This window comes from Staurois parvus, unplaced genomic scaffold (assembly GCF_062004578.1).
Source record: "Staurois parvus isolate SC_StPar_1 unplaced genomic scaffold, SC_StPar_1.0 ptg000230l, whole genome shotgun sequence".
NCBI classification, from domain to species: Eukaryota; Metazoa; Chordata; class Amphibia; order Anura; family Ranidae; genus Staurois; species Staurois parvus.
This window is the reverse complement of record NW_028318026.1, coordinates 4,029,404-4,056,605: the sequence shown is the minus strand read 5'-3', so window position 1 is coordinate 4,056,605 and position 27,202 is coordinate 4,029,404. Positions and strand designations below refer to the sequence as shown.

Genomic DNA, 27,202 nt, shown 5'->3' with positions numbered 1-27,202 from the left:
GGTGTTTATTTACCAATGATGAAATCAAGCAAGATCATATTAACCACATGCCGCCCAGCCACCCCATATAAACGGTGGCAGGGCGGCGCTCGTAGGCAAAAGCACGTTTTAAAACGTGTGCCTACAAAACAGGCAGGGGGCGCGCGCGAGGCACGCGCCCGCCCTACCTGTCCCGCTGGTGTCAGCAGCGGGTCCCTGCCGCCGGGTCACGGCCGGTTTTTACCGGCCGTTTTCCCGCGATGAGCGGTGAACACTGACACAGAGCAGAGCTGCATTGTTTACACACAGCCTGCTCTGTGACAGTTCGCCGCCAAGCTTCAGAGGGAGAATACAGTTTCTCTCCCTCGATCAGCTCCCCCCTCCCTCCCCCCATTCAGTACACACCCCCGCCCCTTAGTAAAACACTCCCCTCACACAGTGAACACTAAAAATGTTAACCCCTTCCTCCCCAGTGACATTAGTACAGTTTCAGTGGTTTTTTTTCACTGATCACTGTATTGGTGTCACTGGGGATGTCAGTGACCCCAAGTCAGCTCCCCCCCAGTGTCAAAATGTCCGCCTCAGTCCCGTAGTCCCGCCATAAGTCGCTGGTCGCCGTCATATGTCGCTGATTGCCGCTATATGTCGCTGATCGGCGCCATTATTAGTATAAATAAAAATTAAAAATCCCAGTATCTTTCCCGCCATTTGTAAACGCTATAACTTTCACGTAAACCAATTAATTTACACGTATTGGTTTTTTTTTTACCAAAGACATGTCGCAGAATGCATTTTGGCAGAAATTTATGACTAAATTTGATTTTTGCATTTTTTTTTTACTGGACATGTTTTATAGCAAAAAGTCCAAAATATTGTTTTTTTTTCCCTCAAAATTGTCAGCCTTTTTTTTTTATAGCGCAAAAAATAAAAACCGCACAGGCGATCAAATACCACCGAAAGAAAGCTCAATTTGTGGGGAAAAAAAGGATGTAAATTTCATTTATGTACCGTATTGCATGACCGCGCAATTGTCCGTTAAACTAGCGCAGCGCTGTATAGCAGAAAAATGGCGTAAATTGCAGTATTTATACCATAGTTTGTAGACGCTATAACTTCCACACAAAGCAATCAATATACACTTATTGGGATTTTTTTTACCAAAAACATGTAGCAGAATACATTTTGGCCTAAATTTATAACCAACTTTGAGTTTACTAAATATTTTTTATAGCTGAAAGTAAAAAATATTGTTTTTCTTCAAAATTTTTGGCCTTTTTTGTTTATAGCGTGAAAAATAAAAAGCGCACAGGTGATCAAATACCACCGAAAGAAAGCTCTATTTGTGTGAAAAAAAGGACGTAAATTTTGTTTGGGTGCAGCATTGCATGACTGCGCAATTATCAGTTCAATTAGTGCAGCGCCGAGTAGCAAAAAGAGGCGTGGTCATTAAGGGGGGTACATCCTCTGGAGCTCAAGTGGTTAATGACACAGTACAATCAGGGGTGCATCTGCTAACGTCTTGCATAAATACAACATAATTGTGGTGCTCCCATCACTTTAACTGGTTAAAGGGTATCTAAACCCAAAAACAAAACAGAATATATTTCAGTTTATAAGTCCTTAGATGTTTTGGCTAACTTTTACAGGCTAAATACACAACATAAGTACAACATTGTTAAAGACAGAACTCTACCCTAAATGTGACATCAAACACAATAGTGAAATAATCAAATAAACATATACATAATTATAAGCAATATAACAATTGGACATAAAAGTGTCACAGTGCATTTACACACAGCATTAAGTGAAATAGTTCCAATATTGTTATGCAAAGTAAAAGTGCTAAACACAGCTTGTGTAAATCATACAGTGCATGAATTCTTCCACCTTTCCACCATGCACAAAAAGCTTTTGTTAAATGCTTATCTATGTATAAGTGGTCATGATAAGTATGTGTATATATCTCCTGGCTACTCCATTGCGCTACGATTCTCAGATTAGCCACAACACACCACTCCCGGCATAATAGAGCTGCATATGTTTGGAAAACATGAAATCCTTTAAAACTGTATTTATTGATTAAAAGAATGCACTTACATAGAAAAAAAACCATGGTATTAGAGCTTTGAAAAACAATCGGCGTGTGTGATGATGTCACTGTGTAAGGCCACGCCCCTACACATTTTGTCAAAAGATGAATTCTTCAGGGGACCCCCTGAATTGCTGGTTGGACTTCCTAAGCCATACATATATTGCCCACTCCACAAAAGGTATGTCCTAGTGCACATAAATATTGCATTTTAGAGCGTCTCTTTAGTTTCAGAACACATTTACTACTACTGCTCTTATTTTCATATATTTACAGGAACCTCCCTCTTGCTATTGCTATTTCAATGCCTATTGTGACTATTATATACCTTCTGACCAACGTGGCATACTATGTGGTGCTAGACATGGCGTCTGTCCTGACCAGTGATGCAGTTGCTGTGGTGAGTTTTCTGTAGTGATACGTAAAGTATCTATTTTAGTTCTGATATCACTTGCATTCTGCAGAATCTGTAGATAGTTTAGAGGTGAATACAAATGGGTGTGCTTAAGTGCTAAGTTTGTTTTAATTTTGATATCAAGCAACAAATGCTAAAACTATTTTGTATTTTATAGACATTTGGAAATGAAGTTCTTGGCCATGCCAAATGGCTGATTCCAATAGCTGTTGCTATGTCTTGTTATGGTGGCTTGAACTCATCTATAATTGCAGCATCAAGGTGAGTAACTGACGGGTCAGGCCTCGCAGACAGAGAAACATTATGCAACGCTGTAAGATGATTCCTCTGTGTATTCATATTTTATTACCCATGTCTATTTTTGAGCAAAGCAACAGACATGTCATCTACTAGAGAGCGCTTCGCTAAGCTGAATTTATTTGTATCTAGAATAGAAAAATAATAGATAATCTCATTATTATGCATGATCTGTGAAAACAAACTAACTTTTTATGAGAAGTGTTTAGCTGTCAGATCTGTACACTGGCATCCAAATGAAAAACAATTTGAATCTTAGTTCCTGTGTATGTATATGCTCATCTTCTTTTTCAATATGCTATGTCAGAACAAGTCTGGATAATGGAAGAAAGCTTGGTCCCCACTGCCCACTGAGGCTCTGACATCTGATAGAATAGAATTGAATAGAAGAGAATAGCAAGGGTGTGAATTAGGGTCTGGAGGATGAGTATATCAAAGTTCAGAAGTATTGTTATCTTAGGCACTTTTAGGCTAGGTCAGGTTCACTTTAAAAACTTAGAGCAATCTAACTACTCAGTTGAAATACATACATAGAAACTGCTTTAACATTTGCAGTTCTGCCCAGCCAGTCTTGTGGTCAAGATACCCCTGCCAGACAGCATAGCAAGTTCCTGTAACTTTTTACAGTTAAAGCATAATTATACTCTATCTGAGCACCACAAACCAAAAATGCTATTTAATTCATTTTTCTTATTCAGAACAAACTCAGACATCCATTCATGTCTTCATGCTTTATTTAGCTGAGCAATCACTTTAAAAAACACCCCTTAGCATTTCTGACCTTGGCCATCTTGAGTAAGAGCAGATGATTCATGAAGCATTTACTTCCTGGAATCCATCTGTCCATAGCTCAGGCATACAGACAGGAAGGTGAAGTTAGCTCAGCAAACCCCTGCTCCCTTCTGAAGACTCCTGGGATATATGACATCATTTGCCTAGACATGAAAACCTGTAAGTAACTGAGGAAATGTAAAATAAAAAGTTTAAAACAAGTAAATATACTTTTGAATCTATTTACCAATGCTAGCAGCATAAGGATTACAAATAATCAATGTTGATTGAGAGAGTGAATTTCCGCTTTAATAGGTTTAGCTTGTTCTGTTACTCATCTTAACCCTGATAGTTGGACAATGAAGGATCAGAAGCCTACTGATGGGAGATCAGTGATATACAAATGTTATACTAATGGTGAGATGGTGGAAGCTGTCCATCCTGAGTGCAGGCATTAAGAGGCTGAAGGTCATCCTTCCACTGACTTCTAATTAAACGGGCAATCTCCCTACCAACCACGCATGTAGGGGACATACTTGTTTCTACTTACCACAAATGTAACAGGCATTTTTCTTGTTTATAACCATAGCAAGGGGTAATGTTCCACCTTCTGACCACCAACATATTGGGGCAATGTTCCTTCCAATGACTTTCAAAGCAAGAGGCCATACTACTTACTAACCACCAATGTAAATGGCTCTCTTCGCACTAGCCACCAATATAAGGTGGCACTTATTAAATGGCCACCAATGTAAGGGAACATTTTACTGACCACCAATACAAGGCAGAGCTTCTCCACTCACTAGCAGTTTCTTTTTCTCATATAGACCACCACGGCAGCGTCTTTGTTTCTTTTAAGGTCACTCTCTATTTTTTTAATTTCTTGATTACTATTTAAAATAACTTTGTTGTATAGTTAAGCAAAGTGATATAAAAAGTATGACACTGTGAGCCATAGCTCTTCTCACTCATCCTGATAGTATGTTTCCATTGCCAGTGTAGTGTAGTTAAAAGAAGTAGAAATAATTATAATAAAAAGTACTTATTTTTACTTTATTTTAGGTACACCCTAAAAGTACATTAAATGCTGTTAATACATTCATAAGTTATGTTTTTTTTGTTGTTTTTCTTTTTATATCTGCCTGGAATTTTTTCCCTAATAAAAATTCATAAAGTGTTTATGTGGCCTTCAGTCACCTGCACAGCTTTGCTGGTACACAGTTCATAGCCAGATTTTCCTGCCATTTGAACTTACTTAGCATTTTTGCTGTGCGTTAGCAAACTGACTGATAGGTAAGTTCTTGTAGAGTATACAAGCTCATACTTAGTGCACTTTTCATGCTTGTAGATGTATTGTAAATCCCCAATCAGTTGTTGACTGGCTTAGTTATTCATTTCATACCCATTTTAGAATATTCTTTTTTTAATAAAGATCAGAGGGCTTCAGGTGAGCCTTTTGCACCTGTATATGCCACCCAAAAATTACAGAGAAGAGATTACAATTATTTACCTACTTGCCTGGTTAGCCAGTAAAGTGTCAGAAGTACTGAAGTCACAGTTTATATTGGCAATGTCTGCATCATTTCTATTTCTCTAGGCTGTTTTATGTTGGAGCAAGGGAAGGTCACCTACCTGCAAGTCTAAGTCTGATTCATCTGCAGAACTTCACCCCAGTCCCTGCGCTTCTCTTTAATGTAAGTGTGCAAAACATACTAACTTGCACCGGACATTTGTGCACTTGCTACAGATATTAAAATACAAATGACTCTGAGTGACTCATTGCCCACTTAGCTGAGCGATGCTAAAACGATGTATATTGTTATTACACATAGAGCTTGCTGCACTGTCTCTTATTTATTAAGCCGAGGGAAACCTGAAAAATGAATACTGGAGAAGTTGTTGCTGTATGTTGTCTTAGACAACTTTCCCAAAAATATGGACTGAAGTTTCAAAGAGTTCTTATTAAAAATTGGCCTATTCCCCAACCAACAATCAGCACACAACCTGCCCTAAAGCTAACATTTGATTTATTATTTATAATTTATAACAGCTCTTAAAAGGAACACATTGATACAAGATCTACAGTGTTTTAATCAGAGCAGCTGTCCTTTGCCACATAAAATAACGGCTAAAGGCTATATTGTGACAGTAGAAAGTTAAGATAATGACAAATATGGTGTACTTACCTGCTCTGTGCAATGGCTTTCTGGGTCTTTTGCATGGTGTTCCTGGCTCCTTCCCCCTTCTGAGTGCCCCCTTAGCAAGCTGTTTGGTACGGGGCACTCATGCAGGCTTGATCTTGAGTCATACGCTGTGTGTCCATTGACACACAACATGTGGCTCTGCCCTGCCCCAGCTTTCTTCTCAAAGGCTGTAATTGACAGCAGCAGGAGCCAATGGCTTCCACTGCTGCCTCCATGGCCAGTGAGAAGAGAAAGAGTGGAGAAAGCTGCTGCTCTTGAACACAGCACTGGATCTAGATCATGTTCAGGTAAGTATAAGGGGGGCTAGGACCTGCACACAGAATGTTTTTTACTTTATTGCATATAATGCATTAAAGTGTTACTAAACCCACAACAGTAAAATCAGTCTGTATATGCAGTAAAGCATGCTTGTTATACTCACTGTGTGACCTAAGGGGTTAATCCTCTGCATTGTTTAAAAAGGCTGTTTGATCCTTTCTTCTCTGCCCCTCCTCTTGTTCTAATTTCCATGCTGATAAGACAGACTGAACCCGTATCCATCCTGCACATGCTTAGTTTAGTGTGTACTGCTAGAGGTTTTTTTTTTCTTGGGAGAGTGCATGTGATTAGCACAGGGCCAATCAGCACTGTCCAGACAGAGGTCAGGGGATTTCCATACTCCTAGAGCAGAAGGAAAACTCCTCCTACAAGCTTTAACCAGTGCTCTGCTGAAGTCACAAGACTGCTCTGACTGCTGATGAGAAAAGGTAGTTAGCAGTTTATATTTACTAAAATAATTGTACTTCCATGTTGTGTGTACTATGGGAGACCAGATATAGTGAATGCGGGATCGTGGGTTTAGTAACACTTTAAGGTAAAGAAAAACTTCTGTTGCTAGAACCACTTTAAATGCTTCCAAACTTGGGATTTTATTTATTTATTTATTACAGGTATTTACCGTACACAGCACCAGCAATTCATACCATGTACATTCAAATCAGTCCTTGCCCTCAAGGACCTTCAATCTCAAGTCCCATTATCACATGCATTTATACACACACAAATCTCCAGTCTAATTTAGACATAATCTACAAGCCAATCTAGGAGCATGTCTTTGGAGTGTGGGGGGAACTGGAATACTGGGGGAAAACCCACACAAGCACAGGGAGAACATGCAAACTGCGCAGTTATTTACAGGATTTATTATACAGGATTTATATAGCGCCAACAGTTTGCTCAGCGCTTTACAATATAACAGGAGACAATACAGCAACAATACAGTTCAATACAAGAGGTTTCCTGACTAGGATACAAACTGGGGACCCAGTGCTGCAAGGCAGAAGTGCTAACCACTAAGCCACTGTGCTGCCCATGGTAGACTACAAATGTTTGTTTTTTTTGTTTTTTTTTCAAGGGGTTAATGGCAATTGTCTACCTGCTTGTGGAAGACATATTTCAACTCATAAACTACTACAGCTTCAGTTATTGGTTGTTTGTTGGCCTTTCTGTTGCTGGATTAATAGTGCTGCGATTTACCCAACCTGAAAGGTCACGTCCTATAAAGGTAAGTTCTGCTATTAACCATCATGAAAAAATATTTAAGAGTATTTAAGCACCGTAGCTGAAGATATGTTTAAACCTCTTACACACTGGCTTATTGCCAGACTTCGAAGGCTTAAGGGGGCTGAAAGGATAGGACTCTTGCAGTTTCTGTTACTGGCTATGTTTTAAGGGGTAGGCTCCAGGAGGTTTGATCAACTGCTCTTTACAATCCATGAGCTATTGGCTACAAATGTAAGTGGTACAATATAGTGTGCGGAAAATGTCTAGATAAGCTTTGATGGGAGTAGAGATCCCTACCTTTAGATACCCCATAATATGGATCTATTTTAGTCCTGTTATTTGTAATGAGTTTACATTTTCCTGTTCTGGGTACAACCTGATTTCAAATCTACGAGTATGGGTCTGACATGAATGTGAAAAAACTTGTAATGAATTGCAGTGGCTATGTGGGAGTCCAGAAAATACAACAGGACAAAGTCTTCATTAAATTATAAGATTTTTTTCAATTACTTTTTTAATTGAGGTTTAAACAATTTACAATCCACAAAACTGAACCAACTTAACAAAAAGAAAATAAAAACATACAATCTGACATTTGAATCCCCTCTAACGACAACAGTATTCTGTCACACACAGTGTGGTAAATTCACAGCAAGAAATGGCACCGATACGGCACTCCAAGGCATGAAAGCTGATATATAGCAACGAAACAGAATACATCAGTTAATAACTTTCTTACTTAGATTGCTCATATCTAAAGTGAGGTATAGTATACATAGAACATTTATGCAGCCCTCTGAAATATAGTTTAGAGACAATCACAATATAAAGCTCACAAGCAAAAAAAAAATGGGGGGGGGGGGGGGAAGGCAAGTCATGCTCACATCAGTCTTGTCTGCCTAGCAAAGGCCATTGCCATATAATTACATTACTCTAGTTACAGAATTCCTCCAAACAGGGACCATAGTTGTGTCCCTGCACATTCTATAATGATAGTTGGTTCATAAGAGCCAAGCGGGGTAAGCCCGGAGTTTGAAGACATGGATCCCAGATCTAATTCAATTTGAAGGGAGTACCTCGCTGCTTCAGGATATGTTTCTTCTTCATCAAGTTAGAATTAACATTCATCCGCCATTACTCAAATGTAGGGTGTGTGAGTGCAAGCCATTTTATTAAGATATAATTACTTGCCAGAAACAAAAGTCTAGTAATAGCAATTCTGGCCTGGGGCATATAAAGGTCTTCTTAAAGGAACCCTAGTACACAGATTCATTATTCAAAGCCACTTGGAATGCTTGATTAATAGTGTTAATGAAAACACTTCAGTTGCGCACCAGTTTGGGGCATTTCCAAAATATATGCAGATGGTCAGCAGGTGCTCCCCCACATCAAGGGTAATTCAGCATCTTTCTGAGGTGCCACTTCAACAAACTTGTGAGGTATTCTGAAGCCCTATGAATAAGAAAAGGTTGTGACAATCTCTAAGTAGGAGAGATGGATACTGAGGGGACCGTTCCAAAATTGAGTGCCAAAGCTCCCCATCTAAAGTGGATATATCTGTTGACCATCCATGTCTTCCCGGTAACTGCAAGTTACTCTGAGAATTAACAAAGAGAGATTTATATAAAGAAGATATAAGATCCTTCTTATTAGTTGAGGATGCTAATTGGTCAATAAGTGGGGTCGGAATCAATGTAAGGACTGTCGACTTGGCTTGAACAGCAAGGTTGTGACATATCTGAAGATACCAAACAAATCTGTAAGAGGAAATGGGTATGTTAAATTCCTCTTGTAAATCTTTAAAGGACCTCAACTGGTTATTATTGTACAGCTGGTATATAAAGAGGTCCTATCTAGAGGACCATCCTGCGAAACCCTGCAGTTTGCCTAGCTCATTCAGTCTGGGGTGGTATCTGGAGATGCCATCGTATTTCATAAGTTGCTTCATCGCATCCCATACCTTAGCCATAAGTATCAGTGTAGGGTATTTGGAGCAGCTAAATTATAATATTATGATGTTACATTTGTCCTTCATTGCAGGTCAGTCTGTTCTTTCCTGTGGTATATTGCCTCTGCAGTCTTTTCCTGGTTATCGTGCCTCTCTATTGTGATACCATTAACTCACTCATTGGTGTTGGAATAGCACTCTCTGGAATTCCTGCTTACTTTTTAGGAGTTTATTTACAAGTTGAAAAGAGACCAAGATTCCTTTCTTATCTTTGTGGTGAGTATATCACAATTCCCTTTTTCCTTTTTTTAGTGCATTGATTATTCTCAAGAAGAGGCTTATTTATCACCTTGTTTAAAGAGCAGGACTGTGCTTTTTGTTCTAAGCAGTGAAACCTTTTTTCCTTTCAGTATTTACTGCTATGCTTTGATTTAAGTGAGGGCCCTAAGTTTTCATGCCATATCCAGTACTGTATCCCCAGCTCTTATAACTCTTAACAAAACACCTTTACTGAAAGGGGTCTATATATTTACAATTTACTGTGTGAATACCTCAGGCATTCATACAACTATCACAAATTATCCCCGTAATGTAAAATGTTTATTTCTAATGATTGCCGGCGCCATCTAGTGGTGATAAATTGGTATTTCCTGAAAGGCGTCAATAAGGTAAATACTGTATTATGGTCTCTAAATGGAGGTCATAGAAAAAAAAAACAAGTTAAGCAAATTACTTTGGGAATATTCACGATGGCTGTGTGAAGGCTTGTGACAATCACACAGAAATATTTTTATAAATAGACCCCAAAGTGTATCTAAACCCAAAAATAAAAATATATTTTATGTGATGGCCGCATTGATTTTCTTTGTTCAGGTGTTTTCCCTTTCATTTCACCTGATGATTCTGCAAATCTCCTGTATTGTACGCTCCAAGTTGCAGGGCCCTCCTATCCCGCTTGCATTGCACTGTATCGTTGCTGTATTGTCTCCTGTTATATTGTAAAGCACTGAGCAAACTGTTGGCGCTATATAAATCCTGTATAATAATAAGTAACATTTCCTAGCTATGGGTGTCATTGCTCGCTCGCTACATCTATTGAGAAGTGGCTTTGTCACCCCAGGTTACTTATTCATGACTTGGACTGCAGAACACCATTCCCTCTTTTGTTTCCAAACATGGGGGGTGTTCATTAGTCCAGCAGGAAAGAACTAGGCACGGCACTGCAGCAGAAGTGCACAGGATGTTAAAAGCACATTGGATTTCTGGCAGAATCAACTAGTATTAGCATCCATTGAGGGACACAAGTAAATAAAATAAAATGACAAATGGGTTATATAGCAAAAACCTAGAAGACCAACCCCATGTAATCCTACCCTAATCCTCATGCTTCAGTTTTTTGCTAATGTCCTATGAAGTTGGATGCTTTTTTCTCAGCTCTGCTGAGAAGCTTTTTCTCTTCTATCAACATTCTTTGTACTTCTTGTTTTTTTCTCTTGAATCAAGAAGTTTATTTTATTGCTAGAGCTGGTCTCTACACAACACATATTTGTATCAATGTTTCCTCTGTGATGCACCTGGACCCCGCTGGACTGAAGTTTGCAGGTCCTGACTAGAAGGTGATCTTCAGACACTGGGCTCTGCCAGCAGAGATTTCCAGAACTTAGTCTACTGTTAGCTGGAAGGTGACCTCAAGATCCAGACCCGTGACAGCCTCTGGAGTGATCCAGTCTTTGAAGACTTATTCTGTAACTAGGCCCATGGATGGAGCGAAGATAAAGTAGAATGTGGCTTTTGGGCTCTTGGCTCTGCAGTTTGGCGCTTTACCATCCTCCCTACTGTTCCTGATTTTGAGTGATTGTCCCTGACACGGAGGTGAGGAGGGGTTGATCTGCATATTTATGGAGTCTGAACAATCCCAGGCAAGATGCCTGGCAGTGTGGCAGATCAGCCCATAAATATGACAGAGTCTGGCCAGCAGGGAAGCCACATTGAAGATGGAGGATTGAAGTGCTGTTTTGTAGCCTGGAAGGGGGCCCCGGAGAAGGGGGTTCTGCCTCCAGGCTTGAAGTTGAACAAAGGAGGAAAGCTGAAGGTGGGAGCTCCACTGTCCTTAGTTCATCGGGGAAGAACAGCCTGCATAGCCTGGAAAAGAACCAGCCCAGCGGAAGGCCTGAAAGCAGTTCTATTCGCAGCTGCAGGACAAGGACAGTGCAAGTACCTTGACACCCCCAGGGCCTATAAGGGAGAAGCCTCCTAGATGCAAGTTCTTGGCAAGTCTGCAGGGGACAGTATAATGCTTACCCAATCTCTTGTTTTAGGATCAGGTACTATATCCAGGAGGGCTGTTATTTTGTTCAAGAGCTCCTACAAGTGGTCACTTTGTTGAAAATCCTCTAAGGGGACACTGCATTTCTTGAAAAGGATTATTTCGCTAAAGATTGTTGTGGTTCTGGCTGGAACGTCATATGTAATTTTTTCAGTTACGTTAGAGAAGGAAACTGTCCTCAGTTTTTTGTTCTTCAAGCATGTTGGGCATCCCATAACCCTTTTCCCTATCCAAGTTGAATTCCTTAATAAATTCTAAAAACCAAGCCCATGGACTGCTTCTTGTGTCTAAACGTGTGTTGCCTGGCTGTGCAGTAAATAGGGGGGACCCAAAAGCAGCGGCTGTCAAGAGGGTAATTTGAAATTAAGGTTTGTAGGCATTCTACTTTGACCTCCATCTATTCAATGGTTGGTCCTTGATCGGGATTTTTGTCTAATATTCCTTTCTCTGAGATCAAAGGTTAGATATGTAGCGCTACCCCCTGGAGGAGCCTTGCTTGTGTTTTTGCCCAGGTTTTCCCCTTTCTTCACCACACAGCCAGGCACAAGGTATTTCTCACAGCCAGGTACACACAATTCTGCTCATTGTCTTCAATGATCAGTCTAGGGGATATTTGTTTTTAGAGTTTATTGTAGAACTGGGGATAGGGAATTCAGTAGGATACTCCAAAATTAGAACTATTCATACAGAGGACATCTAGCTGATCTCTTAGGTGAGCACTTTTGAAGTCCTGGATGAAAGCAGATAGCAGAGTTCTCTTTAAATTGTAACAGCAAGTAGTTTAAATGTGAGCAAAGTCCCTTTTTGCATTAGTAGTAGTTACAGGGCTGAGCTCCTCGGGTACAAGCCAGTTATGACAGACTGCCACAGCCCAAGGGTAATGTAGCTGAACAAAAGTCCTATGCAGTAGCAACAGTTGGACAAGCGCTTCAGAATATTAGTCAGTGTCCCCTTTTCTCAGACCCATGCTGAATAACAAGCACCAGGGTGGTAGCAAGCACACAGAGTACCCAAATTCCTCAATGTCTGTACTCACAAGGCCCAAGGACAGAATGGTAGCCTCCTTCCAATCTGCAAAGCAAAACCCTCTAGTGATACCAGACAGAGCTTTGGCAAACAGCCCCTATAGGTCAGTATACTGTAGAACCAGGGTCACTCTCTCTAATTTCAGGCCCTCAGGTCGACCACCTGAGGTCCGCATAGTAGCCAGTGCCAGGTGAGGCAAGCCTGCCTCCAGTCTGGCTTGGGTCAATCCTCTCCTGGGAAAGACACTGAACCCATTTTCTCACAGAACAAATTCCACTCCCAGCATGCAGTGGGGCTGCCCTCCCCTGCAATTGGCCAGGGCTGTATCCATATTCATGCTGTTCATCTGCCTAGCCCCTACCCATGGTCTTGAAAGCTCTCATAGCTTACTGAAGGTGGGCAGAACTCAGACAAACTCAAACAGCACCAGAGCACCATGAGCAGACTTAAGTAATCAATCACAGCACTCTGTTAAGCAGAGAACCCAAATAAATTTCACTAACAGTCTCTCTGTTAAGCAGAGAAACACATCTATGCTTAACTTAACTATATAAATCCTAGCACCTAACTAGGAGGGTGCTACAGGTATATTAATGTTTGGGCTTCACCTTACAATAATTCTTGTTCTTGTGACCACTTTTTCTGTTAGTCTATGTTGTCTGCCACCTGTGTTTTTCTCATGGTGGTTGCGGTGCTTATTGTTGAGGTCCATATTGTTGCCCTGCTGTGGAACACCAGCTTCTTTCCTGGTGCCTTCCCTTGATAGTATTATTTTCCATATTTGCTCCCCATTGTTTTCTCTTGCTCAGCCTTATTTAGGCAGGGGCTGCTTTGGATATTCTTTTCTTTGGATCTTTCTCAAAGGCTTTTGCCCACCCCAAATTTTGACTTATTTTGGACATCCCAATTGGACATGAATCACTATCTTCTTGTGGCCCTCCATGGACAAAAAAGAAAAAGATTTTTGTACCTCCAGTATTGTAATTTTTTTTCTTTAAGTCACTTGAAAAAACACATGTGCTATGCCTTAGTGTTTATTGGCCCTCTGCACTGCTTGCTCACAAAACTGAAGCATGAAAGTTAGGGGCCAGAATATATGAAGGCTTTTTTTTTTTTTGCCAGTTCCTTCTCCTTTGTCTAAGAATTACTATCTTCCTATGTCCTCCAATGGACTTCAAGAAACAGACAGAACATGAGGAATTGTTCATGTATTGGATAGATGTAATAAATGTGTGTGTTGCCTAGACATACTCTTTAAAATAACATAAGGGAACGTGGATGCTGCTATTGCTGAGCTTTCCTTATGAGAATGTTGGTTCCCTTGCAATCCTGCTCATGCTTGGTTTCAGTGCTTTCGGAGTCACTGGTCAATATCAAGCACAATTCTGAGACTCACTTAAGGCATGCTTGTTAGGAATCATTACCACTAAGATTTAAAGACAGACCATCAACATTTTCTAACGAAGATCAACAATAGCAGACCCTTGCACTTCTCTCTTCCTTCTACCTTGTACTCAATTCCCTCCACCTTGTACATTATGTCCCTTCTCCCCCCAGGGCTCCACCACCTCTAGTCATAGGAAATGTACAAGGTGCTCCTACTGTGTTTGGATATGGCTAGTTAAGCTTTATGGAATGCTCAGGAGAAGGAGGCCTGGTGGCAACCACAATCTCTTCTACCATTTTTCCTATGCCAGGAAACCCAAGTGGGGTATGGAACCAGAGTGTGTCTCCTAGGTAAGTAACTGTGGACTAGCTTTGCTTTTAATGAGTATATGATAGGTGTGCTTTAATTAAGACAACTAGTGAAATGCTATTTTCATTTTCTTTTCTTTTGCAGCATCAGTCACAAAATACATACAAATCCTTTGCAACTGCTGCCTGACAGATCTGGATGAAGAAGAGAAGAATCTATAAGGTCCAATAAGATGGGCCTGCCTCATACTTTTCTTGCCAGAGGATTTGGTGTTTCATGATTTTGCACTATATATATATATATATGTATAGATAAACACACAATGTTGTGATTTTTTTCACATTATATTTCCATTATATAATTCTTTTCATTAAGGACTATTTTTTGTTTTTAACTTCATTGTGACACTAAAGTATAAACAAAAGTTCACTTATTGATTTCTCTGGATTCATCATTAAAAACCAGTGTTATTTACAAGGTAGTATCACATAAAGACCTCTAAGGCTAGATTGACAGCATTGAAGCACGTTACTATTCACACCTTTCAATGTGTAATATGGTAAGGTGACCCATTCATTTTGAATGTGCCATCAATTCACTGTAACAGACATTTTAACACACATGCACATGGTGTGCGCGCCAAAAGACGTGCATTGAAGTGTCCTGGCAAGGTGCATTGGGGTGATAGACAAAATAAATGGCACTACTACATAACACTGTCCATTTCATGCATTACGATAATGCAAGGTAAAAATGTGTATTTTGCTACATGTTAGCATAATGCACAGATGTAGTTTAGACTGACTAGTTCAGAAAGTGTTCTTTTCACCCTTTGCAAGGTTAGGCTGGTATGCTAATCCTCAGATGGGCCATCCACTTAGCTGAAATAAACGTAAGCATTTTGGGCTGATACAAGATGGAGTGGCAAGCCTTTTAGAAACATTATTATTTCCAAAGGATTTTTAGGTACCTGGAGCACCAGATACAAGCTTATGGTTTGTGCACCTATGGTAGGGGCAGACACTTTAGGTACGAACAAATGGCAACCACCCCAATCTATAACTGGCCTATGCAGCAAGGAGCACATGGAAGGGCGACATTAAAAAAACAACAAAAATTCCCAACTCACCAGCCAGCCTGCAACAAACTAACAGTTCAAATAAAAAAAAAGGGGGGGTATGTACACATTTGGAATTACAAGCATAAGCTGCAGTGTCAACTTGCAAATGTGTGCAAACAAAACCCCTTGTTTTAACATGAACCATTGGATAGGGTAATTTTTTTCTTGCAGGCTGGCTGGTAGATACTTTAGGACAAAGGTGATCAACTTTCTTGATATAGGGATCCTCGAACACAACCCCCAACATCACATAAGGGCCACATGTAATACTGTGAATGAAATGCTACAGAAAGCAGTCAGATTGCAGACATGGAGCAGAAGATGATTAAAAATGACGGTCATGCTGTAAGAGATGGTCATAGACTGCAGACCTACTGCAGGAGATTGTCAAAGACATACTATAGAAATATTAAGAGACAAATTACACGAGACCACTACAGCCTATTTATGGGTTATTGCTTCCACATTTGTGCACCTTACAGCCCACTTAAAAATTACATGTGCTACATTTGAGATTTCTCTTTGATCCATTATAAAGATAAGAGCAAAAAAACAAAATAACTAAGTCATTTAAACTCTTCGGTAAGACCTTTTTCTGCAGTGCCACACAAGGTGTGCCAAAGGGGTGCAGGTTGGTTACCTAGTGCGCCCCCTACCCACATGGCCATTGGTGGCTACAGCTGTCGATCACCTTGTCCCAGCCGGTGAATCCCCGCCAGCACCCGGTGATCACTGAGCAACACTAACGGAGGAGAGGTATGTACGTAAACAATACAGATCTCTCCCCTGTCAACTCCAGCATGCTGCTTTGTATTGCTCTGCAGAGCAAAGCAATACAAAGCAGCATGCTCACACTGTAAAACAGCACACAGTAAAACACACACAGCACACAGTTAGCCCTTTGAAACCCTTTTGGAATCTAGAAATCACCACTACTTTCATGTTAGTTGGTATGTACAGTTGATATATATCATGCTGACATCAAAAGTAAATTCTTGCAAAAGTTTTTAGTAATTGTAGAGCAGAAATGACAGAGCTTATATAAAAGAGCATTATCATTCACAAATGCCTATGGCAGCAGGAAGTCTAAATACAGCCCTGTGTGTAGCTTTAACTGTCCCTCCTTCTACTTCATTTTGGTCTGATGTAAAGTCCCCTATAAAATGTACAATTTACCTATAAAATGTGTTTTACAGTACCAAAACCTTTCATCCAATTTCAAAAAATTGTTGCATTTGTAAATTTCAAAAGCCAGTATAAAGGGGATAGGAGTGGTAAAAAAAAGCACTTGTAGGCAAGGGCGGACTGACCATTTGGAAACTCGGGCAGTGCCCGAGGACCCGGGGTCAGTAGGGGGCCCCATGAGATGCCCCTGGTACCTTTTTCATAGGCTTTTTTGAGTTAGGGCAAGGACACAGGGGCCCCTATGATCCCCTATTGCCCGGGGGCCCCATGAGTTGTCAGTCCGCCACTGCTTGTAGGTTTAACCAGTAGGTTTTTTTGTGTTTTAAGCCTACATGTAACAGGTGTGTGGTAGAAGTGTGTCCTTTACCTACATACATTTTGCTAATAGGTGTCCTTGTTTCCCATCACAGAAGGTTAGAAGGTATGCATATCAGAAATTGTACTCAGAAACTTGTTAAACAACCAATAAACGAATATAGGCTGGCACATCTGCGGGAGGGGAGGGGGAAGAGGTGTAACTAGAGCTAGGGAGGAAGTTGTAACTAAACATTTTTGCTTTACTAAACCAAACTGCTTTACTGTAAAAAGTTGGACAACTGTCTCAGGAAGAAATGCAAACTGCTTTTCTGCACATTGAACCCCTACATTCTGGCTAGCTACAAAACATTTTTTCTCTTAGGCAGGCAGCCTCAGCAATAGGAAGCTTTGTCTATCAGTAATCCAGCTTGCACATGTGAACCATGGAATTGTCAGTTTATATTGCCGGGTTACAACTTTTCTGTTCAGCTATGCTGGCCCTTAAATTATGGGGTTAAAATAAAATCTTATAGGAATGCATTATAGTCTTCCTATGGGATTAAAATTGAATCTTATAGGAATGAATTATAGTCTTCCAATTTCTGATATCTGGGGTGCAAAAAAAGTAGACTGTACATCACTATCTCATGACCACCAAGTCAAGGGCAAAAAGTAAGAGTGCATTATAAGCCACAAGTCACTTAAGGGGTCCCCATCATAGTATTGTCTCAGGGACCTGTGATTTTCTTTCTTGTTTACTCACCTGTTGGTAAGTCCAGCTCCACTATGGTATCAAGACACTTTTCTACATTGGTCTAAGTATGAGCAAGAACTTGCATTGGAAGATATGAACAGAAAAGCACAACAACTGTTTTTAGCACTGCAAAGCAGGGGGAAACAGGGTTTGGATGCCATGAAACAAAATGATTCCCATGTGCATATGTAAATAGAAACTGTATATAGAAGATGTTTTTTAATAACAAGGAGTCAAGCCATGAGACACTGCAGCCAGGAAGGAGTCAGCTGTTTTGCTAATAAACACTTGTCTCCAGGTCCTAGCATTTGCCCAAGGCAAGCACCATCATAAGGAATGCAGAAGCGCCATAGGCCAACACTCCTCACCTCCCTCTATATTTCTCATTCTGGTGCTTGCCTCAGACAAGTACACAGAGCCAGAAATAGTTGTTCAACACCAAAGGCACCTGTTACTGGGCACCTAGAAAGATGAGACAAAAGTACCAAATGGATTAATTCTTCTCTAAACAGCGTTGAGGAGACCATTTAAAGTAAACCTTTCCGTAAAGAAATATGGGGACCGCTGTTGCGGATACACAATAGGCCAAGCGTGAAATAGCTGTACATACAGAGGGCTTCAGTTATAAAAAAAAAAATATCAGTAAGTCTCAGTATGTATCAACCAATACAATAGAAAAAAAAGACAATTGTGTGCTATAAAAAAAAGGTACAACAGCCAGCTTTCCTCCATCACCCACAAACCATTCCTTCGACATCAGCGTACTTGGAGAAAGATTTGGAAGGGGTGTGGGCTAAGGTTGAACATAATTAAGGGATCAAGACGAGGGGGTGGCTGTTTATACGGAATGTGGAATTCAAAACGCTGCAGCAAAGATGTAAAGAATATAAAAAGGTCCATTCTTGCCAGTTGCTCCCCAACACATATGCGACGCCCTACAAAACAAAACAAGAATAACAGTTCACAGCTGAAGCCTGAGATCTGCATTAAAAAAATATATTTAAAACAAGAATATTTTGTGAAGAAAAGGGGCAGCCTGCAAAATATAACTGCACTCAAATTTTATAAAAGTCAAATTAAAATCATAGGTATAGCTAAAATGTGATTTTGTTTTAGTTTTGAATAAAGTATGAATAGACCCTCAATCAAGTTTTTTGTGGCCTATGACCCTTTGGGAAGATTTACCTTCACTTCCTACTACAAAGAAGTAACAGGAAGTTAGAAGAAATCTCCAAAATTAATGGAATTTTCCTCTTCGATAGTTGACATAGGATTAGTTATCCCATTGCAAAATTTACCCCCACCTCCAGTTCTGGAGACAAGTTTAGGGACAAGTTTCCCATCACTTTCTGTCTCAGTAACAATGGTTGAGGATGAATCTACCAAGCAAGGACATAGACTGCAACTAAAGAAGTTTGAGTGTTTTTTTAATATCCAGCATCAGGGACATAACTTACCTGTAATTAAGTATGCCTCATGGCAGTCTTGCTCCTGCATAGTCTAGAAATCTTCTCCCCACTGCCACCAGGTCCTCCTCACAGTGCTGATCACCTGATACTGCTGGGGTCAGCCCTACGGAATGTCATCAGCCACATGTAACCTGAATGAGTTGCACCTCTCACCCTCCCCTAGTGTGCGCATTCTTTATTCATAAAACATGTAGTTTTCTTTTCCAGGATGTAAAGTAATTGGAGATGGTGGATCCTGTCATTCATCTGCCATTCCTTTATTTATAGAATGCTTTGCATTTTGGGAAAGAATAATATGAATGAAGGTGGAGAGGAGGGTGAACTACACCAATCTTCCAACAGACCTTGATGGAACTGCCTTTGTCATTGTCAAAGGGCGACAATGATCCGACACTTCCTTATTCAATCATTTGGCAGAGGATGTGAGTATCCTCCCCTGACCAATTTTCACTATGCCCTGATCCTACTCCCTTACATCATGGTCTTTCCAGGTCCTGTTAGTTATTGTCCTGTCCCCCTGATAACTTTATGCCATATCTCACCAAATGGAAAAAAAGATTTAGGTTGCACTTTTTGAACAATAAAAGCAAAGATGATATCCTTAACACATAAGGCTTCCATCTCTTTCAACATTCAAGAAACAGAATTTAAAGTCCTATCCCACTGGTGTAGGTTTCCCGAGACCCTACGTATCATTTTCCACAATGCTCACCCCCTCTGTTGGAGGTGCCAACAACAGGAAGTCCATAATACACATTTTTTGGTCGTGTTGGGTGCTGTGGGTCTTCTGGGATGGAAGGACAGGTCTCTTTCAAACTCAAGAATGTTAAATTAGGAGATGGCCGTGCAGCTTTTCTCCTCCATTTTATACCTCTGGCCATGAAATGCTATAAAACAATTCTTTTAATACATTTATTGAATCCTACAAAAGGATGCATCCCACTATATTGGAAAAAGACATAGTCACCCATGATCAGCCTGGGGTTTAACAAAATTAAGATCAAAACAATGGAAGATCTCATAGCAACATTGAATCATAAAGGAGCAATTCCATACAATTGGGTTTTATTGGATTAACTTCGCATTCAGAACAGAATATCAGGATCTTATAGCAGCATAAATGGGGGCAACTGAATTACAATTTTATTTATTTTTTTTTCAAACCCACTTTATCTACACATTTTGGGGACAGTCAGGACTCCTACTCCCCATCCTTTTTTTTTACTGTGGTACTACTTTACTGTTTTTTATCATACTAAGTCTACACCTTCTGGGTACAGAACACCAGTTACAATAATGCACTAATAGTTGGTCCCTCCATGTAGGGACCCCTCTATCCTAGGCACTCTGCCAGACTTGGCCTTATATGGATCTACTCTAAGGAATTTGTTACAAGAAAGGTCCACTTTTACGTTGAGGTCAAATGTAGGTTCAACCTCAGATTAGATTACAGTTTTCCTTTTGCATTTCCAGACTTGGCCCCCAATTACAGGCTTTGTGATATGTTTGACCCACAAGCAATATTATGTACTCAGGCATGCATGGTTTGCTTGTGTTGTCAACTAAAGGATCTCTACATGCACTATTCTTTACTGAACTTTTCATGCTGTCATTTACTTTAACTCCTGTGATGGTTTGTGAACTACTGTTTGTTGGTGGCATTTGTTTTCTTTGGAAAACCTGAAATTAAAGAATTAAAAAATAAAAAATAAAGGCTTTTTCCCATTTTAGTGAGGGTTTTAGCCAGCCATTTTTTTGCCACCTGTGTCCCATTGGGGGGGACTGTATTTTCCTTCACTTCGTTTCCAATAGCTAATGCAGGAATTCAGAGGAAATCCCTCCAAAGTAAGGGAATCCCTGGTTGTTACCGGGTCACTAGATCTAGTGTCACCATTGGAAGATTTCCCCTCCATTCCTGTTCTGGCAACAACCCAAAAACTTGAACTCTCCATTCTATATAAAAACTATAAAGAAACAAAATGCCTTCAGTTATTTTAAAATTAGTGATGCTACAATGTTTTCTAGACATTAATACTGATTACTGACTGATTTATTGTTGCCTAAAGTTACTCAATAAACTATGATGAATAACAGTTCTATCGAAAAAATAGAATGGCTGCAATTGTTGCTTTGGGTTTGCTGCACTGAGTCTTCACCTGCCTTGTAAAGGCTATGTCTGTGCTTCTGGTGTGTTGTTGTACCTGTAAAGGAGAAGTATATCCCTCTTACACACCATACTGAAATCAACCATGTGGTTAAAAAGGGTTCCGTAATGACTTCTGACTGCTCATGGTGTATATTATGGATAAAATATATATCGCCAAAACACCAACAAGCTTGTTTAAAAAAGCAAAGCGCTCTCCATTGCATGGTCACATAGAAAAGCAACATTTTATGATGGTGCAGGGACCCTTTATCAGCACTTGCCTGATGAAGAGTCCCTGCACTGTTACGAAAATCAAATGGAAGTTGAAGCCAATGCCATACACAGGTTTATGGAGAGTAGCCCAGTGCTAACATTTAGCAATCTTTGTTAATGTAAATTTATGTTGATCTGCCTCATTAAAATGAGCCCTGATTACTGTTTCCATATTTTTTCAAAACACAAGAGTACTGAGCATTATTATTAACAGGTCATCTGCAATGCTGGAGGGTTAATCCACCTGACCATTCTTTATATCTTTTGGTGACCATACCTGAGAATGCTATAGTTAAATTCCTGTGTCTGTACACCTGCTGCAGCCAGTATAAGGAGCTTCTACGCTACCTGTTGTATTTTTTCTTTTATATTATGAAGAATGCAACACAATAGCTGGAATACACAAATATGGTAAGGAACACCTGCAAAGCCTACTCCACGTTCTCTAAAGGAAAATTACACTGCTCACCATATAAAAGCCTTCAGTCCAGTTTATTTAAACTCTCCATCCTACAGACAATTCCATCTGGTAAGTACAACCACTAACATGTTTTACTCAAGAGAAACTCATTAGTGGACTGTACTATGGAGAGTAAAACAAAAATGGACTGAAGACCTTGAAAGTTAGAGTGTGGAGTTTGAAGAGCAGTCAGCAATTGCTGCGAGCCAGCTCCCTGAGTCAGGGAATTACCAAGGAGCCGTGCCTGCAGCAGAATATTGTATCTTTTTACTCAGAAATCCCAGGTAGACAGGGGCTTTAGAGTTTTGGAATATCCAACAAGGCTGATGCAGCCCAAAAGGCTCAACCTATAACTTAAAAATTACTTTCAGGTGGACCAACTCTTTACCATATTTGCTAATGACCATAAGCTTACTGTACCTGCAGAAAATGGAATGAATGCCTCTCTTTTCACAAACTTTCCTTCTGAATCTAGGAAGTGCTCTGGGTAGAACTGATGTGGTTTCTTCCAAATAGTGCCATCTTTTAAAACAGATGTCAAGTTGGGTATGATAGTGGTGCCCTAAAGTATACAGCAAAGAAAAATAAATTCATGAATAGGTTTATTTGTATCATTTTAGTAAATACCCATGTCTGCACTTGTGATTAGGGATGAGGATCAGGTTCTCTGTTACCATAGATGGATCCAGTGGGTTAAAAACTAGTGGTCCTGGTGAAATAATGTGGAAATTAACCGGACTGAATTCTTTGTAACCATATTGCACTCCCTTTGAACTTGGTGTATGTCATGTACAGGTATGTAGCAAAATGTTGTAATTCCAAAAGTAATAGCCCGCAACTCGTTGACTTCAGCAACGTGTTTCGGCATATAGCAGCAACAGTATATACTGTAAAATGGGTAGATGTTGTTTAATGATTTTAACAATTTGGTAATCTTCGGCAAACGACATGTACCTATTGCCCATTATATGCTGTTAATGGATGTAATTTTTCTAGTAGGAGAGCTCCTACTTTGGATAGTATTTTGTCACCCTTCCTTTTCTCCTCTCAGAAATCTCGTGAATCAAGTTTGCTGAGGGTATTTGGCTCATATCCCTGCGGAACAATATTGGAAGACAACAAATGCAACTCCCTTGGGACTTTAATGCAGCAACAAGAGAGTTTGTATCCAAAGGTATATTAAAAAGGTCAAAAGATTAGTAAAAATAGATTTATTGTAATTCCATCTAAAATAATAGCTTGAATTAAACACAGAGCTCTGGTCTTGTCTATGCAATTAGATTGTCATATGCATGTTCTACCTTATGCCATTGTAATATATTTTTAAATGTGACCAGGTAGAATAGGCTAAAATGTGGAAACACAAATAAAGCAGGTGTTTTGCTACAATAGAAATTCAGGTGTATTTTGTCAGACGTGTCAGAGAAAAAAAAAAACAGCATCAAGATGGTAGTTCAGTGTATCCAAGTTTAATAGTCCAAACTTTGCAGAAACAAGCAAGACAGGTTTGTTTTCTACAAAAAAAAAAATTTAGTGCAGTATGTCAGATACACTTGTGAAAATCAATGAAGTGAAGGGCAAGGCAGTGTGTGAGCTGTTTTAATAGGCCATAATGCACAAACACTGTGCGAGCAGGGGCGGACTGACCATTTGGAAACTCGGGCACTGCCCGAGGGCCCGGGGTCAGTAGGGGGCCTCATGGGATGCCCCTGGTACCTTTTTCATAGGCTTTTTTGAGTTTGGGCAAGGACACAGGGGCCCCATGATCCCCTATTGCCCGGGGGCCCCATAAGTTGTCAGTCCGCCCCTGTGTGCGAGTCAGCCTTTTTTTCTTTTGGTCAGCAAAATTAAGTGCCAAGAAAAGGTGCCAGTATTGCTTTCTCTACCTGTTTAACAAGTAAAGGGTTGGAAGGCGTGTTTTGAAATTGAGCTCATGTAACACAGTGGTTTAGTGGTAGGTAAATTGGCCCTATTATTACATGCATGTGAGATAGGAACTTCAGATTGTAGGCTTCTTCAAAGCAGGGCCTGACATGAATATAAGCAGGGCCAGACAAGAGGGGGGGGGGCAAGGGTACATGCCCCAGGCACAGTGTTGAGGAGCACACGGGAGCTTCAGCTCCTCCTGCATCCCTCTGACAGGCACAGTTGTCGCCCCAGTGCTCCCTCTATAGTTGCTGTTATCTTTCCCCACCCACCACTAGTAATGCTTCAGTATTCTTTCATCTGTCCAGGTCTAGTCCTGGTATCTAATGGCTTGTGTCCCTGCCTGCCGGTCCACCCTCCACCTCTAATGCTTCTGTATTCTTTCATCCGTCAGAGTCTAATCCCGGCATCTTTTGGCAGCTTGTGTTCCTGCTCACCACCTGTAGCACTTCCCAAGACTTTGGGCTACAGGTCTGATAGGTGGTGGGCAGACCACTGACGGGGACACAAGCTGTCAAAAGATGCTGGGATTAGACCTGGATAGATGAAGGACTACTAAAGCATTAGAGGTGGAGGGTGGACTGGCAGGTGGGGCCCCCTTCCGCTTCCCCTTAAGCTGTAGAGGCAGGAGCTGGGGGTGTACCAATGCCATGGCTGCAATACTTTGATTTGAGGATGCATTAATAGGAATTATACTCTCTGCCACTTTCTGCGTGCACATCCACCTGCCAAATGCAACCCAATCAAGTGAATGGGGCCATGCTGCAGCCTCTGCGCAACTGTGGGGAATGCCTGCATTTGCAATACAGTAGTGTAGCATTTAGGGGGTTAAAACAGTGGTGAGGAGGTGATATATCACCTCCTTATTGCTTGGCAATCACCTCTAAAAAGCAATCCAAACACAGATTGCGTGAAGTGTAAACAAGCTCTTATTGCTAATCCAGTTGTACTTGACAATATTTAAAAATGCACTTTATTACCTTTATTAACCACTTGCTGACCACTCTATAGCCGAATGATGGCTATAGCACGGTGTCCAGTTCTGGGGGAGCATCATGTGATGTCCTCCCAGAGCCACGCCTGCTACGGCGCGCACCCGGCACTCTCTGTTATCACTTTGTCCTATGGACACAGCTGATCACACATCACAGTAAAGGGCCAATCACAGTGGCCCTATGCCACATGATCAGCTGTGACCAATCACAGCTGATCATGATGTAAACACACTTGCTGGTTATTGGCAGTACTTTCCTCATGCTGCCACAGCATAAGAATAGTACTGCCGATGACCAGCAAATGTGAAATGAGACGTCTACACTGACAGGGCACTAAATATTAGTGCAACCCCAACAGTGCCCATCAGTGCTGACAATGCCAATCAGTGCCGCCTCACCAGTGCCCCATCAGTGCAGCCTATTAGTGCAGCCTCATCCATGCACATCAGTGAAGGAGAAAAAATTACCCATTTGCAAAATGTTATAATAGAAATTACAGAAAATGTTTCAGACCTTTTTAGTTCGTTTAGCAAAAAATTACCCAGTGGTGATTAAATACCACCAAAAGAAATTTCTATTTGTGTGAAAAAAATTATAAAAATTTCATATGGGTACAATGTTGCATGACCGCACAGTTGTCATTCAAAGTGCAACAGCACTGAAAGCTGAAAATTGGCCTGGGCAGGAAGAGGGTAAATAAGCAAGTGGTTAATCATGATGTCCTTTAATACAAAGCATTTTGTTATTAGTCCTCATTAATACAAGGCATACTGCTGTCTTCATTTGGGGCCATGCAGCAGCACCCATATCAATTTGGGAGCAGGCAGCTGTGTCCGTACAGCCACTGCATTCCAGCTGCAATCAATGGGACTGCACACGACACCTGTACATTCCCATACAAGTAAACACAGTCCTTCTACGGTGTACACTGTAGTACACCCTGTGTGACCAGGCCTTATTTAAGTGTTTAAGCTCTTTATTTTGTTTTGTAGTCTATATCATTTGTGCTTTTTAGCTAACAGCTTTGATTTTAAAATATAGACGCACAGATTTTTTAAATAGTTTTTTTATTTGCCTTTTTAGTGAAATGACTTTAAGGGAAAAAAATGGAAAACAGGCAGGATTGTTAATGCAGCGGAGGCATACTATGTCTCTTCTACAATAAATGTCATTATCTGCCTGTACACCTTGTACAATGAACTGCGCACCTCAGTTTCAGCGCAGTGCCACTAGGGAGTGGGGGTGCAGGCTGCCCTTCTTCCTGTCTCCCCTTGACATATCACATAATCAGAGAGGGAAAGATAGATCTGCCTCCATTCCCAGAGGGTACCATGCTGAGATTCCGGTGTGAACTGTAAGTACACATTGAGACAGGGAGGGGGGGGCACAATTTGCCATCTTTGCCCTGGGCATTAGATGACTGCCTCAACACTGAATATATGTGCAATTGTCTTGTAAACCACTTGACCTCTGGAAAATTTTACCCTCTTTGTAACCAGACCATTTTGTTGCTATTCAGCACTGCGCTGCTTTAACTGGCAATTGCTTGGTCATGCAACACTGTCACCAAAATAAATAATTTTTTTTTCACGCATATGGAGCTCTTTTTTGGTAGTTTTTGGTCACCACTGGGTTTTTTATTATTTAAACAAAAAACTACTGAGATTAAAAAAAAAAAAAAAAATGTTCTACTTCATTTTAAAACATATCAGACACAAAATAAATCAAAATGTCTTTATAAATTTAGGCCAAAATGTACATATATTGCTACATTTTTGGTTTAAAAAAAAAATCAATAAGTGTATGTTAATTGGTCTCTGAGAAGGATGGATATATATATATATATATATATATATATATATATATATATATATATATATATACACACATACACACACGTACATGATGCATACAGACCTCCACACCCACACACTGGAATTTACACAGTTATAGACGCTATACTGGTAATGGAAGTGATCAGCTACTTGCTGGGAGATACTCTGACAAGGGGAAGAGAAGGGGTTAACATCAAGGGACAATCAAGGGACAATTAAGGGGTTAACTGTGAGCCTAACAAGTGTAATATTTGCTGCTTTACTAATGGATTTGGATTTGGCTGTTTGTTCTCCCTGCTTTGCAGGGAGAAAAAAACAGCCAGATCGCTGTGCTATGAACAGAGTCCAATCACCAGGTTTCAGCGTGCGTGCTCCAAACCTGGAAGCAGGCTGTCGACGTACAGCTACGTTGTCCAGCCTGCCTGTGCCGCTCACCCACAGTAGAA

General features: G+C 40.5%; 2 protein-coding genes across 3 annotated transcripts in view; one reads left to right on the top strand and one right to left on the bottom strand.

The window, feature by feature from the left end:
- Positions 1 to 14,729, top strand: part of LOC149460432 (Y+L amino acid transporter 2-like) — a 32,799-nt gene extending 18,070 nt beyond the window's left edge. The window contains exons 5-11 of one of the 2 annotated variants that reach the window (XR_016313072.1): positions 2,348 to 2,471; positions 2,644 to 2,747; positions 5,152 to 5,248; positions 7,152 to 7,301; positions 9,341 to 9,524; positions 14,158 to 14,337; positions 14,441 to 14,729. Coding sequence is in view for 1 of the 2 variants with exons in the window: in XM_089679700.1 (XP_089535826.1) it covers positions 2,348 to 2,471; positions 2,644 to 2,747; positions 5,152 to 5,248; positions 7,152 to 7,301; positions 9,341 to 9,524; positions 14,441 to 14,517 (736 nt within the window). In the remaining variant the exon portion in view is untranslated. The remainder of the gene's footprint in view (positions 1 to 2,347; positions 2,472 to 2,643; positions 2,748 to 5,151; positions 5,249 to 7,151; positions 7,302 to 9,340; positions 9,525 to 14,157; positions 14,338 to 14,440) is intronic. The other variant, XM_089679700.1, reaches the window with a different exon arrangement.
- Positions 14,730 to 16,363: 1,634 nt separating this feature from the next.
- The window catches only part of LOC149460431 (cytochrome P450 2D20-like), a 46,965-nt gene continuing 36,126 nt past the window's right edge, over positions 16,364 to 27,202 (bottom strand). Inside the window, exons 8-9 of the mRNA XM_089679701.1 lie at positions 22,421 to 22,562; positions 16,364 to 18,587 (exon numbers count right to left, since the gene is read on the bottom strand). Coding sequence (XP_089535827.1) covers positions 18,409 to 18,587; positions 22,421 to 22,562 — 321 coding nt within the window. The 3' untranslated portion in view covers positions 16,364 to 18,408. The remainder of the gene's footprint in view (positions 18,588 to 22,420; positions 22,563 to 27,202) is intronic.